Raw genomic sequence first — 19,407 nt, 5'->3', positions numbered from 1 at the left:
TAATATTTGCTTTTTGTGACTGGTTTATTTCATTTAGCATAATGTCCTCCAGGTTCATCTATGATGTAGCAATTGACAAGATTTCCTTCTTTTTTTAAGGCTAAATAATATTCCATTGTATGTATAGACTATATTAAAAAATCTATTAATCAGTTGATGGATATTTGGGTTGTTTCCATCTTTTCGGTTATTATGAATGTTGCTATGAGCATTCGTGAACAAGATTTTTTGTGGACATATGTTTTCAATTCTCTCAGGTATATACTTATGTATTAGTCAATTTTCATACTGCTGTGAAGAAATACATGAGATGGAGTAATTTATAAAGAAAAAGATTTAATGGACTCATAGTTCCACATGGCTGGGAAAGCCTCACAATCATGGCAGAAGGAGAAGGAGGAGCAAAGGCATGTCTTACATGGTGGGAGGCAAGAGAGCATGTGCAGGGGAACTGCTCTTTATAAAACCATCAAATCTCATGAAAACTCATTCACTATCATGAGAACAGCATGGGAAAATCCTGCCCCCATGATTCAATCACCTTCCACTGGGTCCCTCCTGTAACACATTGGGATTATGGGAGCTACAATTCAAGATGACATTTGACTGGGGACATGCCAAACCCTATCAACCTAGGTGTAGAATTACTGTCATGTAATAATACAATTTTCACTCTTTGAAGCACTGCCAAATTGTTTTCCAAAGTGGCTGCACCATTTTACATTCCACTAGCAGCATATGAGCATTCTAATTTCCCTACATCCTCACTGATACTTATTGTTTTTTTGATTATTGTGAGTGTAAGGTGATCTCTCATTGTGGTTTTGATTTACATTTTTCAAATGACTAATGGTGTCATATTTATTCTTTAAACGGAAGAAGGGAGGAGAAAGATGAAGGAAAACTGCTCAAGTAGCTTTGCTCTTACCGTGAGGAAATCAGGGTAGCTGGGGAATTATTTGAGTGAGGGTAATCAGAATTGCTCGGGTAAAATCCCATATTACTATTGTTGATAATAATATTACTAAAATAATCAGGACTAGCAATGCCCATTACTATTCTAAGTGTTTTCATAAACATCTCTAACAACACTTGAGACGCTCATACTTCATAGCTGTATAAAAAATCTGTTTTTCATAAGCTTCTTTAAAGGATTCCTTCAAGGGAGGTCATGTGTTTTGATCTCCAGTTACTCTGACATTGAAACATTTATTTTCCTTTTATATTCAACATAGCCATCCATGTCCTCTGTCAGTTTTACTCCAAAAGGGTCAGTTCTGAGACGCCTCTTTCTTTTCTGCTTGACAGTAAGTTCCACCCAGATTCTTTAGTGTTTACTCCTGGCCTGGGACTACTTCATTCCACTTAGGGACTAAGCGCTGAATACACTTTTAGCTGATTGAGCTTCCATATTAGATAGCTCTTTCAGTAGAGAGCCTGAGTCATCGCATATGAAGCTTGATCTTCATTTTCTCCCTTTTCTTCTTAGACAAACATCTTCAGACAGGTTCGCTGTACCATACCAAGCCCATCCCTCTGATCCATTGCCTCATTCTGAAAGGTCAAAAATGACAGTTGTGAAAGGCATCCCAGAAAGCCAACAAGAAAGGCTAAAGTGGCTGGTGTGGTTGGGTCCTAAATGTTCTGCTTTAAGAAACATAGCAAAACTGTCTGGTCTTAGGATTGAAAACTAGTGAACTAAATTTAATCATTAATTTCATTTGTTGTTGATAACATTTGAGTTTTTAATCACTAAAATATTATTGGTCCATTTATCTTTGGATTATTTTATTCACCCAACTAATTGGTAGGACCTTAGTGTGTAACTCAAACTTTTCCCACAGGTTTACTGCAAATTTATCAGCTTTCACCTAGTTTTGCCAGCCCACAGTCAACAGAGCTCCTTATCTGTTTGAATAAGAACAATTTATTGAGTTTGAGTACACATACATTTTGTGGACAACTGAAAAAAAAAACAAGTAAACTTTGAAATTATAAAATGATTTTTATGTAATTTTAAGAAATGAAAGATATAAAAAAGTAGAGTTTGTGCATGATTGTTCAAACAGAAGCTTAATTTATTGTAATTCAATCATATGACCATACCAATTCATCAACTAAACAATATAAAAAATCAAGTCTCCTGTCATGTTCAAATAGAAATTAAATGGAAGGTTCATATCACAAAAGTAGTATCAGATGATCATCTCAGTTATGATCTTTAGGCAGACACACTCATACCAGACAGACCAAGTTAAGGTTTTTTGCATTAAAATACCAGTTGAACTGGTTATACATTCCACATAATGCAGATACTCTTTAGGGGAAATGGTAATGAGAAGGTGATGTTCTGCCTCACCCACAGGTGTGTATGGAGTAGTATAACATGTTTGAGTTTTGCTGTAGATTAAAAATCAGAAGTGAGCTATCCATGGGAAAAAATTAGAATCACATCCACTAATGGCAGAATATAACAAACAAGGTTAAAGAAGAAACAGTAAAAATAAAAAAGAGATATTACAACAATAATCTTTCATTAAGAGAAAAAATGCTGTCATAAATTCTTTTTCATACATTTTCTGATTACACATTTTGTAAATAGCTTGGAGACAGATTTGTATGCTTTATAAGAAGTACATATAAATTGCTAGTTGTGATTGTGAACTTATTATTCAGGGATTTAGGGGAATGAGTATTGAAATATCATTGAATGCATATGTATAATGTGTATATTTTTGTATGATTATCCAGAGATATCTGTAATTGTTATGTAAAGTTTACATAGATATCCTATAGATTTTTTACTTAAAAATTAAGAACACATTCAGGTAGAGTCACCACCAAAGTCTATTCAAAACCATTTTTTTTCAGATGGAAAACAGAACATAGTATTGACACATGATTGTAAACAATACTGAAGAGAGGCTCATTCTTTGTAGATTTCACATTTTGTCTCTGTTTTTCATCATTTCCTGCACCTAGGGAGAATGAAAAACAATTTTTTTCCACTTGCAATTTTGGTTTACTTGGAATTACCATATTTTGTTAGGCTAAAATATGTAGAGATTCAAAATACAGAAATCCATATATTTAGCTGGTGCAAATAATTTGTACTTTTTTTTGTTATATTCATGGTTTATTGCAATGAAATAATACAGATTCAAATCAGCAAAGGGAGACAGCACATATCACATGGGGTGAGGTCAAGAGAAACCAGGTGCAAGCTTCCACTTGGATGCATCAAGGACATATGTTACAGTCTCTATGGGAACCGTTATAAAATATCATGAGGATTATTAGAACAGTGACCACATTCTGTATAAGCCTGTCACAGTAGATCCATGTCACAGTAGATCATATATATGTGTCAAAGCCCATAGAATGTACGACACAAAGAAAGAACCCTAATGTAAACTATGGTCTTTAGTTAATAATAATATATCAAATACTGGCTCACCAATTTGTAACAGGTGTGTCACACTAATGCAAAATGTTAATAATAGGAGAAATTCGTGGTGGGAGATGAGGGAAGGGTAAGGAGATGTATGGAAACTGTTCTTTCTGCTCAATTTTTCTATAAATTTAAAACTGCTCTAAAAATAAAGTTTGCTAATTTAAAAAATTTCCCGAATAAAAAACAACAAAAAATAAAAGTAGATAACTTCTAAGCCAATAGAGGGAAAATGGAATGATAAAAGAAGGCTAAAAGTAAAGAAAAAGAAACATACCAAGTAGGACAAATAGCACATAGCAAAACAAGAGATTTAACCTCAAATATATCTTTAATTGTATTGGTTGTAAATGGTTAAAACTTACCAGATTTGAGTATTAATGATAAAAGCAAAACTCAACTATATACTATTTATAGAAAACATATCTGAAACCTAAGAACAGAGGAAAATTAAAAGTAATAAGAATAGAAAAATATAATACCATTTACATGTTAACAAAAATAAATCTGGTATAGCCACAATAATGTTGAACCAAGTAGTCAGAGTACGTGATATACCTCTTTATAATAAATAGTTCAATTTACCAGAAATAAATAAGAATTCTAAATTCATATGCACTTAATAACATAACCCCAAGCACATATACACAGCAAAAACTGACTGAACTACAGGGAGATAGACAAATTCACAATCATATTAGAAGACTTGAATAACATGTTTAGTAAGCCTGACTTAATTGATACATTCAGAACACTGACCAATGATTGTAGAATAAACCTTTTTTTAAAACTACAAAAAATTTATTCACAACTATTAACCATAAATATATGGTTTTGCTGTGTCATAAAGCAAGTAAACACATTTCAAAGATTTGATGTTATACAAAGTATGTTCTATGAGCAAAGTGCAATTGACTTAGAAACCAAAAGATAACTGCAAAATCCAATATCTAATAATTTGTACAAATAATATAATGTCCCCAAACCTATGAGTTGAAGAAGAAATTAGAATACATATTAGAAACTATTTAGAACTAAATTAAATGAAAATACTATATAATTAAATTTATGTGATAAAACTTTAAATGCATACATTATTTTTTAGCAAGGAGGTTCTGCTTCCTAAATACAGGAAAAGGCACTTAAAAATGAGTCCTGCAGATAACAGCTGTATACAATGGACAAAATACAACACCCACCTCACCTACCACAAACAAACCAATGCAAAAATCAAACCAAACCAAAACATAACTTCCTGAAGGCTCTGGAGCCTAAACAAAGACAGATATATTTTAAAGGAAAGTCTAAACTTGGACCAAGTGACCAAAATGAGTTCTTCATTTTTTCAGCTTTGACCCAATAGAAATCACAGTCATAGACAGCTGTGGCAGTGTAAGAATGCCTAAAACTCTGATAAGAAATCCTGCTATCTTTCTGTATGGAAGAATCAGGGGAAGTAGCCTGGCCAAATATGAACAGTTTCTGAAGAGTGAGGGAGAATTCTGAAAGGAGAAAAAGATTCTCCAATAGTATAAACTTCAGGCTGACCCCTAGAACATGTACTCATAGGATAGATTCAAAGTAATGTGAATTGATCTGAGTGATGACCTGTTAATTACATGAGGCAAGAGAGAACTTACACTTTGAATTTAAGCATATTAACTGCCATTAAAAAAAAATCAATGTTCATCAGAAAACTATAGCTAATCTCAGACTACGCAATATAATAATAATAATATCCCAGGTTGTCTAAAATTATTCTACTTGTAGAAAGCATAGAAATTCACTTTAAATGAAAAAGACAATCAACAGATGCCAACTCTCAGATGATCTGGTGTTGAGGTTACTAGAGAAGCACTTTATTTTTGAGACAGAGTTTCACTTTGTCACTCAGGCCAGAGTGTAGTGGTGCAATCTTGGCTCACTGGAACCTCCGCCTCCGGGGTTCAAGTGATTCTAGTGCCTCAGCCTCCTAAGTAGCTGGGATTACAGGTGCACGCCATCACACCCAGCTAATTTTTTTTTTTTTTTTTTTTTTTTGAGACAGAATCTTGCTCTGTCACCCAGGATGGAGTGCAGTGGCGCGATCTCAGCTCACTGAAACCTCCGCTTCCCAGGTTCACACCATTCTCCTGCCTCAGCCTCCTGAGTAGTTGGGACTACAGGCGCCCACCACCACAGCTGGCTAATTTTTTGTATTTTCAGTAGAGACAGGGTTATACCATGTTGGCCAGGCTGACTTTGAACTCCTAGCCTCAAGTGGTCTGCCCACCTTGGCCTCCCAAAGTGCTAGGATTATAGGCATGAGCCACTGTACTTGGCTCTAGACAAGCACTTTAAAGCAGCTGTAATAATTAACTATGCTCAATCAAATAAAGGAAAATACACCAGAAATGAAGGAAAGTATAGGAAATAGAAGACAGATAGAAAGTAAAAAAAAAATGAACTGAAGAAACCACATGGGGATCCATCAAGGGAGTGAGAGGACATAGAAAACAGAGAAGAGCAAAGCTGAGCAGCCAGTCACCTGGGACTGGCCTGGAGGCAAGAGAAGCTCCCCAATAAGGGGAAAGGGTGAGAATCCCCAGGGGATCCACACTACCCACAGGGACTTATGCAATCCTAGGAATGGAAGAACACCCATGACTCCCACAGGGCCTCTAGACTGATACTGAGAGCCATCTAGAGTTTCTGCAGAAGCAACACTAAAGTCCACAGAGACACCCACAGGCCTTGGGTGCTGGAGCAGCCTGGTGCAAGCTGCCATAGCCCCAATAAAGGCCACAGTCATGATGCCAGAGAGTAGTCAGATTGCTCCACTCCCCCTCACCAGATAAGGTTCAGTGTCAGCTTCCAGCACAGTGGTCCCACACCTGCCTGAACTCTGGCAGGAGACACAGTTCCTGCCTTTCTCCAGGAAGCACCCAAACAGCAGATCAGGTTACTCTACCCACCCCTGCTGCTCCTATGCAAGTGTAACATGCTAGCTGGGGCTTCCAGCAGAGAAGACCTGCCTCTGCCTAAACTCTGTGGGCAGTGCAGCTATGTGTTCTCCCAGGAAGCACCTGGATGGTGGGCCAGATTACTCCACCCAACTGCTGCTCCTAGACGTGCAACACTCCCTGGCTGGGGCTTCCACACAGTGGCCACACCTCTGCCTGAACTCTATGGGTGGGCATAGCTCTGTGCTCCCCCAGGATATGCCTGGATAATGGACCAGGTGACTTCATTCACCCCTGCTATTCCTAGCTAGGTGGGACTTACTGATTTGTGCAGCTCCCAAGCAAGGGGAAACTCTCAGAACAATGAAAGGGGTGAGACGCCCAGGTTCTCAGGCTGGTGGGGGAGCAGGTGTGCCTCCCTCCACAGGGCCAGTTAGGGAAGGGTATGGCCTGACTGCCAGCTGTGGCCCCATGCCTGAGGGAGTCCTGCAGTCCAGAACACCTAACAAAGGAAAGGCAGGTACAGAGCTAGTGATTGGTGACAGCTACCCCAAACTCCAGGAGTGAACCTAGTTGAGGGGGAGTGGTCATCTCTCTCCCCTCTACTGCAGAGCACTACTGTGAATGTGTCAAAATATGAAAGAGCAGAGGGCTAACAGCCTATCTGCTGGCTACTACTCTTAAGCACCACTACTGGATTTCAGCCCAAATTATAACACTAAAAATATTTTGCCAGTATACAGCATCTGTGAAACCTAAAGTAAAAACCCAGCCACAAAATCCTGCACAGAGCATTGGCCCTCTGAAAGCAAGCAGAAATGAAGCCAACTGACTATACTCAACTCCCATCACAGTTAAAGAAACACTAGCCCTCACACATGAGAAAGCATCAATGCAAAATCTCTGGTAATTCCAAAAGCCAAAGTGACCCTTTACCTCCAGATTAACGGACTAGTCCCCCAGCAATGGTTTTAAACCAGATTGAAATGACTGAAATGACAGACATAGAATTCAGAATCTGCATGGCAAGAAAGATCATTGAGATCCAGCAGAAAGTTGAAACCCAACCCAAGGGATCCACTAAAATGATTCATTTTAGGAACTGAAAGATGAAATAACCATTTTAAGACAGAACAAAATTGAACATATGGAATTAAAGAATTCACTTCAAGAATGACGAATACGGTTAGAATCATTAACAGCAGAATTGACCAAGGTGAGGAAAGAATATCAGAGCTGGAAGACCAGTTTTTCGAATCAATTCAGTTGACAAAAGTTTTTTTTATTTAAAAAAATGAATAAAACCTCCAAAAAAAGTGGGATTGTGAAGGGGCCAAATCTATGACTCACTGGCATTCCTGAGAGAAAAAGAGAGAGAATAAACAACTTGGAAAACAGAGTGAGGATATAGTTCACAAAAATTTCCCCAATCTCACCACAGAGGTGGACATACAAATTTAAGAAAAATAGAGAACCCCTGTGAGATACCATACAAGACAACCATCCCCAAGGCACATAGTCTTCAGATTCACCAAGATGAACATAAAAGAAAAAAATCTTAAAGGCAGCCAGAGAGAGAGATCAGGAACCTACAGGGGGAACCCAATCAGGCTAGCAGCAGACCTCGCAGCACAAACTTGGAAAAACCATTACCAGCCACTATAAAAATACCCCAAAGTACACAGACCAATGACACTATGAAACAACTATGTTAACAAGTCTGCAAAATTAACTAGCCAGCATGATGATGACAGGACCAAATTCACACATAACAATATTAACCTTAAATGTAAATGGGCTAAATGCCCCAATTAAAAGACACAGAATGGCAAGCAGGATAAAAGACAAGACCCATTGGTGTGCTGAACTCAAGAGACATCTCACATGCAAAGACACACACAGGCTCAAAATTAAGAGATGGAGGAGAATTTACAAAGGAAATGGAAAGCAGAAAAAAGCAGGGGTTACAATCCTAGTTTCTGACCAAATAGACTTTAAACCAACAAAGGACAAAAAAGACAAGGGCATTACAAAATGGTAAAGGGTTTGATTCAGCAGGAAGAGCTAACTCTTCTAAATACATATGCACTCAATACAGGAGCACCCAGATTCATAAAACAAGTTACTAAAGACCTACAAAGAGACTTACAGCCCCATACAACAATAGTGGGAGACTTTAATACCCCACTGTCAGTATCATTGAGACAGAAAATTAACAAAGATATTCAGGACTAGAACTCAGCTCTGGGCCAACTGGACCTCACAGATATCTACAGAACTCTCCACCTTAAAACACAGAATATACATTTTTTTGGTGCCACTTGGCACTTACTCTAAAATTGATCACATAATTGGAAGTAAAACACTTCTCAAATGTAAAAGACGTGAATCTCATGGATCTCATGGAGGCAGAATAGATTCATGGTTACCAGAGGCTAGGAAGGGAAAAGGGGAAGGGAAGATGTAGAGAAATTGGTTATGGGGTACAAAATACAGTTAAAAGCAAATGTAAAAGACGTGAAATCATAACAAAGTCTCTCAGACTGCAGTCCAATCAAATTAGATCTCAAGATTAGGAAACCCACTCAAAACCACACAACTACATGGAAATTGAACAACCTGGTCCTGAATGACTTTGGGGTAAATAATGAAATTAAGGCAGAAATCAAGAAGTTATTTGAAACCAATGAGAACAAAAAGACAACATACCAGAACTTCTGGGATATAGCTAAAGCAGTGTTAAGAGGGAAATGTATAGTCCTAAATGAATATCAAAAAGCTAGAAAGGTCTCAAATCGTCACCCTAACATCACAACTTAAAGAACTAGAGAACTAAGAGCAAACAAACCCCAGAGCTAGCAGAAGACAAGAAATTACCAAGCTCAGAGTGAAACTGAAAGGGATAGAGACACAAAAAATCCTTCAAAAAATCAATGAATTTGGCCAGGCACAGTGGCTCAAGCCTGTAATCCCAGCACTTTGGGAGGCCGAGGAGGGCAGATCACGAGGTCAGGAGATCGAGACCATCCTGGCTAACACGGTGAAACCCCGTCTCTACTAAAAAATACAAAATCTAGCTGGGCGAGGTGGCGGGCACCTGTAGTCCCAGCTACTCGGGAGGCTGAGGCAGGAGAATGGCATAAACCCGGGAGGCGGAGCTTTCAGTGAGCTGAGATCCGGCCACTGCACTCCAGCCCAGGCGACAGAGCGAGACTCCGTCTCAAAAAAAAAAAAAAAAAAAAAAAAAAAAAAAAAAAAATCAATGAATTCAGGAGCTGGTTTTTAAAAAATATCAATAGATAGACTGCTAGTTAAAATAATAAAGAAGAAAAGAGAGAAGATTCAAATGAACACAATGAGAAATTATAAAGGGGATACCACCACTGACACCACAGAAATACAAATAACCATCAGAGAATACTAGAAGGTATCACAGCAGATGAATTCAAATTATACTACAAAGCTACAGTAACTAAAACAGCATGGTACTGGCATAAAAACAGACACATAGACTAATGGAACAGAATGGACAACTCGGAAATATATCTATGCACTTACAGTCAACTAATTTTTGACAAAGATGCCAATAACATATATTGGGGGAAAGAACAGACTCTTTAATAAATGGTGCTTGGTAAACAGGATGTCCATATGCAGAAGAATAAAACTGCATCCCTATCTTTCACTATATACAAAAATCAACTCAAAATGGATTACGGACTTAAATGTAAAACCTGAAACTTCGAAAATACTAGAATAAAACATTGGAAAAAAAGCAATAGGACATTGATCTGAATGAAGATTTTTAGGTAAGACCTCAAAAGTACAGGCAACAAAAGCAAAACTAGACAAATGAGATTACATCAAGTCATCTCAAGTAATCTAGCCTTATTAAAAAAAAGCTGCTCTACACAGCAAACAAAATGAGTTAAGAGACAACCTACAAAGTGGGAAAAATATTTGCAAACTATTCATCTGACAAAGGATTAATAACTAGAGGAACTCAGACAACTCAGCAAAAAATAACACAACATAAAATAAGCAAAAGATCTGAATATACATATCTCCAAATAAGATATACAAATGGTCAAGATGTATATGGGAAAATGCTCAACATTACTAATCATCAGGGAAATGCAAATCAAAACCACAATGAGATGCCATCTCATCCCAGTTAGAATGGCTATTATCAAAAAGACCAAAAAACAAACAAACAACTAAAAAAAAAAAAAAAGAAAAACCAAACCACCAAACAAACCAAGTGCTGGTGGAGATACAAAGAAAGAGGAATACTGCACACTATTGGTGTAAATGTAAAGTATTACAGCCATTATGAAAAACATATCAAGTTTCCTAAACAAAAGTAAAAACAGAACTACCATATAGTCGAGCAATCCCACTGCTGGCTATCATTTCCGAAGGAAAGGAAATCAGTGTTTTAAAGAGATATCTGCACTCCCATGTTTACTACAGCACTATTCGAAAGATCCAAGGTAAGGAATCAACCTAAGTGTTTATCAACACATGAATGGATAAAGAAAATGTGGCATATATATATAATGGAATACTATGCAGACATAAAAAGAAGGAAGTCCTGTTATTTGCAGCAACATGGATGGAACTGGAGGTCTTTATGTTAAGTGAAATAAGCCAGGCACAGAAAGACAAATATTGCATGTTTTCACTCATATGAGATCTAAAAAAGTGGATCTCATGGAGGCAGAATAGATTCATGGTTACCAGAGGCTAGGAAGGGAAAAGGGGAAGGGAAGATGTAGAGAAATTGGTTATGGGGTACAAAGTACAGTTAAAAGGAATAAGTTCTAGTATTTAGTACAGTAAGAAAACTATAGTTAATAATATTTTATTGTATATTTCAAAATAGCTAGAAGAGAAGAATTATAATGTTCCCAAAAGAAAAAAAAAGAAAAATGTTTTAGGTAGTAAATATTTCAATTATCTGATTTGATCATTACACATTGTATATATGTATGAAAATATCACATGCACCTTAAAAATATGTGGAACTATTATATATCAGTGAGAAAAGTACAAAAGCAAGTAAGTTGAACCACTGTAGCTACTTCTATTCAGCATTAATTAAACAGGACATCCCTAACCAGTGTACTGTATCAGTCAGCATTCCAACAGGAAATGGATGGCATACTTATAATAGAATTCAATAAGAGTTTATTTATAAATGGGCTATTTGAAAAGAATTAGGCAGGGGGAGTCACATGGGACAATATAATAATCCAAAGCTAGTAGCAGTTGAACTTACTTTAGGGTTGAAGGGTAAAGGAGAGAGAACATTGCTGGAATTCAGAAGAAAATAGTCATATAAAATAAGATACTGTGAGACAGCTTAAGACACACAGATGAAGGTGACCTCTTAGGGGAGAAAGCCAGGAGAATAAACCTGATTTCACCTCGTTTCCTCCTTATAATCATCTTCCAGGGTTTTCCATTGGCTTAACCCAATTGGAAGTCAGAAGGAATGAGAGCCTGTTGATTTGGTAATTCCAAGTTAGTATTTTTGTGGTAGAGAAGACAGGAAGGTGGATCTGAAGAGTCAAAGAGAAGATATATCATACATGCAATAAAACAAGGAGGAAAAAAGGAAAAGGATTGTAAAGGCCAAAATAAAACTGCTACTATTTACATATATCTGTAGAAACACCTAAAGAATAAACACATACATTATTGGAATTAATAATTTGAGTTTAGTAAGGTTGCTGGATATAAGATCAACAAAAAGCTTAATTGTACTTTGTACAAGCAATAAGACAGTCTTGTTTTGAAGCAAAGATGGACAAATATACTATATAATTCAAGTAGAGCAATATGGAAGATATAGTTGTTTTACTAAAAGGCACTTGGTCAACTCGATATCTGACTGGAAGAAAATGAAACTCGACCCCACCTTACACCCTGCACAAAATCAATTCCAGACCAATTGTGGATATAAATGTGAAAGGCAAGAAACAAACAAAACTAACCCCACCCCTGCTCTTTAAAAGACCAACCACAAAGAAACTTTCATGAGATATTATGGAAAACTATGGTCGCCTGGGTGCTATGGCTCATGCCTGTAATCCCAGCACTTTGGGAGGCCAAGGCAGGCAGATCATTTGAGGTCAGGAGTTTAAGACCAGCCTAACCAACATGGTGTATTCCTATCTCTACTAACAATACAAAAAATTTAGCTGGGCGGGGTGGCGCATGCCTGTAGTCCCAGCTACTCGGGAGGCAGGATAATCCCTTGAACCTGGGAGGTGGAGGCTGCAGTGAGCCAAGATCGTGTCACTGCACTCCAGTCTGAGCAACCCAGCCCGTCAAGAGCTTGGGCTAAGGGGAAGCTTCTAAAATAGGACACTGAAAATTATTTTTTTAAATAATTTGACTATATTAAAATTAATAATTTCTGTTCACACACAGATACATTTAAGAGAAATAAAGGGAAGACACAGTGGAAAGACACCTGCAACAAGCATAATTAAGAAAGAAGTCATAACCAGAATATATGGAAAATTGTTACCAATGATTAAGAAAAAGACAAACAATACAATAGAAAAATAAGTATTTCCAAATGGCCAATAAACAAATGAAAAGATATGCAACTGCCTTAGTAATCAGGAAAAAGCAAAATGAAATTGCAATCATATGTTACTCTTCACCTATTGAAATGGCTGATGCTAAAAACACTGATAGTAGTAAGCATTGGTAAGGATGTGGAACAACTGGAACTCTTACACACTACTGGTGGGAACATAAATGGGTATAATCACTTTGGGAAATTGTTTGAAATAATCTACTAAAGCTGAGGAAACACATACCCTATGATCCAGCAGTTACTCTTCAAGGTATGCACTCAAGAGAAACGTGTTACCAAAAGACATGTGCAAGAAGGTTTACAGCAAAAATTTTTGTAATAACTCCAAGTTGGAAACAACCTGAATTCCCATTGAAGGTAGGATAAATTATCGTATTCTACACAATGAATACTGTACAGCAGGCTTGTCCAACCTGCAGTTTGTGGGCTGCATGTGGTCCAGGACAGCTTTGAATGAGACCCAACAAAAATTCATAAACTTTCTTAAAATATTATGAGTTTTTGCGTTATTTTTTTCTCATCAGCTCATCAGCTATCATTGTTAGTGTATTTTACATGTGGCCCCAATTTGTCTTCCAAAGTGGCGCAGGGAAGCCAAAAGATTGGACACCCCTGCCAATTAAAATGAATGAACTATTGCCACATACAACAGCATGGATCAGTCCCAATGACATAATTTTGAGCATAAGAAACCAGGTACAATTGATTACATATGATACGGTTCCCTTTATATACAGTTCAAAAGCTGACAAATATAAACATCAGTGTTTCATGATTCAGGTTTAGTGATAAAATTATAAAGAAAAGTGAGGAGGTCATTGCCATAAAGGTCATAAAGAATCCTTTTGTGGAAAGTAATAACTGTGAGGGAAAGGAGGGGGGCTTCTGGGATGCTGGTTATGTTTTATTTATTTTTTTAAAATGAATGGTAATTAAAGGTATGTTTACTTCATAAGAATTCAGAGTTGTACGTACTTTGTTCTATACACTTTGCTGTATATGTGCTGTATTTTACAATAAAGAGAATTAAAAGGTTGTTCTTTTTCTCCAATTCTATACCTGGCACAGCATAAAATTCAGGGGGTCCTCTGGCTTTTCATAGACTAAGTTTTCAGTAATCTGCTGAGAGAGAGAGCATAAGGCAACACATTATGGCTCTGCACAAAAGTTATGTGGTCAGGTTATATTTGATGCTATCTCTCCCACTAATCTAACACATACCATAGCTTTTGTTTTTTCAGAGATGGGTTCTCACTCTGTCACCCAAGATGGAATGCAGTGGTACTATCATAGTTCATAGCTCACTACAGCTTCAAACTCCCGGGCTCAAGGAATCCTCCTGCCTCAGCATCCTGAGTTGCTAGGACTATAGGTGCACACCACTATTTCCGGCTCACTATGGTATTTTGAAGAAATTAAGTAACAGCTTACTTTATTATTACTAATAAAATTAGGCAAATTAAGGTAAAATTTAGAGAAATAAAAATTTAGTATAAATAGCAATTGATATTTTCACTAGTTTCCAAGATCAAAGAGATAGTGAGAAAGTTTGGAAGAAAATATTTGTTTTGAGAATTGTGATCTTGCTAGATTGAGAAATTAATAAATTATTTGCTTTGAAGAACAGAACAGTATGAGAAAACTTTTGAATAAAATTTTAAAACACTGCACAATTTTGCATAGAAACTTCCTTCTGAGACATTTGATTATAAATGGCAAAATGATGTTCAGTATTATAATATTATGAAAAAGTATATATAAAACTTTAGATTCACTTCCATACTTTTGTTGTTATTGAATAAATTAAAAAATAATAATAAAGTAAGCACAATTCTCACTTGCAGGGCATAACAATCAGGCAGATTTCAGGATAAAATATTCAGGTCTATCTAAGGCGCCAACATCATTCCATTATGTGTTTTATATCTATTTCTGTTGAACATATATTTAATTACTATTTTTTCATATAACAATGTTGTATGCATAAGCATTTTTTTCTTCACAGGTGAAGAAAATTATAAAATGATTAAAACTCTACTGTCTCAATGGAAGTCTCAACAGGTTTCATCCTTCAGTTTAATAATTAGTAGTTCTTTAATTAAAGCCAGAAACCCAGACATTAGTACTCTTCCAACAAAAGACATTTGAAAAGGAAAAGGCATAGACCAAGGTTAATGAAGTAGACATCACTTATCCTTATTTTATGTGAGGAATCTTAGGTTCACAAAAGTTAAGTAATTTTTCCCAAATCACAAAGACAAGAAGTACAAAGTTAGGATTTGAGCCTTGGGCTAACAGATTACAAAATCTGTTCTCTTTCCTCTATGCTCTACTTCTTTACATTCAAAAATTTTCAGTTTAAAGGTTTTCATTTGAGGTAAGACATTCTTATTTTACACCTTTCTAACCACAAATTCCAGCACCACATACTGAGGTCAATGAGATTTGTAATTTGAAGAATTAGAAGGAATTTTAAAGTATTTCTTTTCCCCTCTAGAGCATGTGGATTCTTAGATGGTTACGAGATTGGTCATCTTTTGAAAGTATAGTCATGTTCCATATATAAGATTTTAATGGAGCTGAAAAATTCCTATTGTCTAGTGACGTCATAGCTGTCATAACGCCATAGTGCAAAACATTAATCATGTGTCTGTGGTGATGCTGGTGTAAACAAACCTACTTTGCTACCAGTCGTATACAAATATAGCACATGAAGTTATGACAGTACATCATACTTGAAAATAAATTGACTGTGTTGCTGGTTTATGTACTTGCTATGTGATTTATTTAGAATGTACTCTGTCTACCTATTTAAAAAAAGTTAACTGTAAAACAGCAGGGAGGTTTTTCAGGGGATATTGCAGGAGAAGGCATTGTTATTACTGGAGATGACAGCTCCATGCATTTATTGCCTCTGAAGACCTGCCAGTGCGACAAGTTGTGAAGGTGGAAGACAGTGATATTGATGATCCTGACCCTGTAGGCATAGGTTAGTGTGTATTTGTGTCTTAGTTTTAAATCAAAATGTTTAAAAGTAGAAAATAAAAGTAAAAAAAATTTAAAAAATAGAACCAAGATTACGGAATAAAATGTAAAGAAAATATTTTGTATAGCTGTACAACGTATATTTTAAGCTAAGTGTTATTACAAAACAGTCAGAAGATTAAAAAATTTAAAAGTTTATAAAGTTAAAAAGCTACAGTAAGCTAAGGTTAATTTAGTTTTGAAGAAAAATATGTTAAAAAAATTTAGTGTAGCCAATGTTTCTAAAGTCTACAGTATTGTACAGCAATATCCAAGGCCTTTACACTAACTCACCACACACTCACTCACTGACTCGCTCAGAGCAACTTCCAGGCCTGCAAGCTCCGTACATAGTTAAGTACTCCATAGAGGTGTACCATTTTTATCTCTCATATGGTAATTTTACTGTATGTTTTCTATGTTTAGATACACAAATACTTCCCATTGTGTTACAATTGCCTACAGTATTCATTATAATAATGTACAATACAAGTTTGTAGCCTAGGAGCAATAGGCTATACCATATAGCCTAAGTGTGTGGTAGGCTATATCATCTAGATTTGTGTAAGTACACCGATGTTCACACAGTGACAAAATCGCCTAATGATGCATGTTTCAGAACTCTCAGAACATATCCTCATTATTAAGCAACACGTGATGGTATAATACTTCTGCCTGGATTGCCTTTTTCTCTTCTTTTCAATTGATAATATTTTGTCCTTCCTTCCTAGACTGGCTCTTTAGCCCTTGGCCAAGTTTTTCTCTATCAACCAACCTACCTGATCTATAATCCCTCTGAATGGCTTCATACAATGGTATCATCTATTTGGTGTTTATCATTTACTACTTATGGTAACTACATGTTAATGCACTTATTAACTTCTCAATTAGAATATATCCCTTTTTACAGAATACGCCCTTTCTTGTACCTCTTGAAAAACTTACAATTAAAGAGAGGAATTGAGAGGTTTACCTGGAATATTTGCAGAATGTGGTGTTTTTCCATGTATTGGAGTGAAACTTGATAAGGATCTTCATAAACTATAGAAGGGAACCTTCTACAAGTTTGATTGCGTATATGATAACTCTTTCCTTGCTCAATTTCTGAAAATTCATCCTGAAATTTAAATCCCCCCACCAAAGAATCCTTAGTAAACCTGAAGGGCCTAGGAATTGTCATTATCAGTGAAATCTGATGTCAATGAGATCTTCACACCAGGAGGTGGAGAAAAGACATATTTTTAAGAGAGACTTGGATAATCCTCCAGGTCTCCAGGTGCAATATAATGCACCTCATGTCCTGGGAGGTACCCTAGGCATTGCCAATCAACTTCAAATACTTTTCCCTTTGCAGGGATCTCTAATCAACTCCAAATTCCCGTCTCCTGGTAGAAGCCCAGAGAGGGAAAATGACTTAATATCACAGAGTTAATTGCAGAACCAGGACTTAAAATGCAGGTTTCCTGAATCCTGGTTTTTAATCCTTCCTGAAAGGCCTTTGGGTAGTAGAGAAGGCAATACTTCTCTTTTATTTCCTATCCTTCTTTTGCCCTTCCTGAAATTATGGGTCACACATACCACAACATGTGGGTTTTTTCTTTATCCTTGATGCAATATATGCCCTTCCATTGTACCCCTATTTCTACTCTCCAGGCCCCATCTAGGTCTCTGATCTCCCAGGTAGGTATGAAATGCCCATTTAACTTACAGATTTGGTTACTATGGCTTGAGTTTTTTCTTGACTACTAATATGGTTCAATTTGGATGAGATGGAGGGGAGTCTTGGGAAAAGGGCTTGGTCTTTTGCTTGGAAATTACTGGTGAATCTGGCATCAACTGGGTGGTAGGCTGGGATAGTGGTTGCATTTTGAGTTTCCATTTCAACTGAAAGCTTGGAATTGAGGTCTACTTGGCTGTTCTCAAATTTGCAGGGTTGTACTCTGTAGTCAGCCTCTTTGTCCTCCTTGCTGTTGCCTAACTGGGGAAATATCCTGTCTTCAGACTGGCCACGTCTTTCATAGTAAGACAGTTGGTCTTTGTGATTAGCTTGTCTGTCTGCTAAGTGGTCAATCTGGTCAGATTCATTGTAGTCAGCCTTGTCAACTGGAGGTTGATCAGCATTACTATGAGCTTGGTCAATAGTCTGATGTTCAGCTAGTTCAGTGGCTTTGCCATACACTTGGTGGTGAGTCTTTACAGATGTTTTGTGGTCAACGAGGCCATGCGATCTGAGGTCAATCTGCTCAGAAGTTCCTTGGTCAGCCAGGCTAGCCAATCTGTAGTCAGTCTTCACAGAAGTTCTCCTAACTTTGCCTGACATTCTGCGGTCAATCTGTACTGAAGGTCTTTGGTCAGATGGTACGGATGATCCATTGTCAATCTGTACAGAAGGACTTCGGTCAGATGGTACGGATAACCCACTATCAATCTGCACAGAAGGTCTTTTCTCAGATAGTCTGGATAACGTGTATGTAATCTGCTCAGAAGTTATTCCCTCAGCCTTGTCAGATATTCTACAGTCCATCTGCTCGGAAGCTCTTCTCTCAGACTGGCCTGCTATTTTGTGGTCAGTCTGTTCAGAAGCTCTTCGGTTAGACTGTGTAGATAACCTACCACCAAAATGCTCAGAAGTTCTTCTCTCAGACTGGCCTGACATTCTGTGATCAGTCTGTCTGGAACCTCTCTGGTCAGATGGCATAGACAGTCTACCATCAATCTGCCCAGAAGTTACTCTCTCAGCCTGGCTAGGTAATCTTCGTTCAATCTGTTCCACAGTTCTTTCCTCGGTCAGGCCAGACACCTGACCATCACTCTGTTCATACTGTACATTATTAGCTTGGCTAGATGCCTTGCCTTCAGTCTGTTCAGATGGTGTTTGGTCAACCTGATCATCTGCTCTAAGGTCAGAAACATTAGCAGGGTTGGATGCTCTGTGGCCAGCCTGACCAGGTGTACTACGCCCATTTTGTTCAGCTACTCCATTGGTAGTTTGGCTAAATATGTTGGACTCAGCCTGGCTAGGCACTCTTAGGGCAGTCTGATCAGCTATTCTGTGAGCAGTGTGGTTATCTGCCTTCCTTTCGGCCTGGTTCTTCTGGTCGTCTTCTTCCTGGCCATTAGTGTGGCCAGCACTTGAGGGAGCGGCTGGGCTTTCACGTTCCAAGGGTTCAGCCAGAGCCTCTTGCGGAGGCTCTTCCATTTCCTGCCGCGTCCCTGACTGGTTTAGGTTGCCAGGCACTGTGGGTGGAGCTGGGCTGGGTCGTCTAGGAGACCCTTCAGAAACGCCACATGATTCCCAAGGGCTTTGTTCGGGTCTCTGCGCGCGTCAGGGCGAGTGGCCGCCCCGCTGTTGTAAGTGGAGGGATGGCCGTCAGCTG

General features: G+C 37.6%; 1 protein-coding gene across 14 annotated transcripts; it reads right to left on the bottom strand.

Moving 5' to 3' along the window:
• Nucleotides 1-1,213: 1,213 nt before the first annotated feature.
• On the bottom strand, nucleotides 1,214-19,263 carry TEX55 (testis expressed 55). 14 transcript variants are annotated; one of them, XR_001886241.1, is made up of 4 exons: nucleotides 17,739-19,263; nucleotides 17,004-17,147; nucleotides 13,982-14,128; nucleotides 1,214-1,554 (listed from the first exon to the last, which is right to left on the bottom strand). XR_001886241.1 is itself a non-coding variant. In XM_017875229.1 (4 exons), exons 1-4 carry the CDS (start codon nucleotides 19,227-19,229, stop codon nucleotides 1,486-1,488), a joined length of 1,767 nt encoding a protein of 588 aa, XP_017730718.1. In that variant the 5' UTR covers nucleotides 19,230-19,263; the 3' UTR covers nucleotides 1,214-1,485. The 14 variants fall into 14 exon arrangements, 9 of the variants coding, with proteins under 9 accessions (XP_017730718.1, XP_017730725.1, XP_017730756.1 ...); XM_017875229.1 differs by having other exon boundaries at nucleotides 14,066-14,128; XM_017875236.1 differs by having other exon boundaries at nucleotides 14,066-14,125.
• Nucleotides 19,264-19,407: the final 144 nt, after the last annotated feature.

Source organism: Rhinopithecus bieti, unplaced genomic scaffold, assembly GCF_001698545.2.
Source record: "Rhinopithecus bieti isolate Rb0 unplaced genomic scaffold, ASM169854v2 scaffold_1251, whole genome shotgun sequence".
NCBI lineage: Eukaryota > Metazoa > Chordata > Mammalia > Primates > Cercopithecidae > Rhinopithecus > Rhinopithecus bieti.
This window is presented reverse-complemented; position numbering and strand designations above follow the sequence as displayed.

Excerpts from the sequence above, each read along its gene's own strand:
- TEX55 (XM_017875229.1), bottom strand. The coding sequence starts at position 19,229 with ATGGAAGAGCCTCCGCAAGAGGCTCTGGCTGAACCCTTGGAACGTGAA. Across the intron at positions 17,148-17,738 it reads AAGCCATAGTAACCAAATCT|GATGAATTTTCAGAAATTGA; the intron begins GTAAGTTAAATG and ends TTTAAATTTCAG. Across the intron at positions 1,555-14,065 it reads TGAATTTTATGCTGTGCCAG|AATGAGGCAATGGATCAGAG; the intron begins GTATAGAATTGG and ends TTGACCTTTCAG.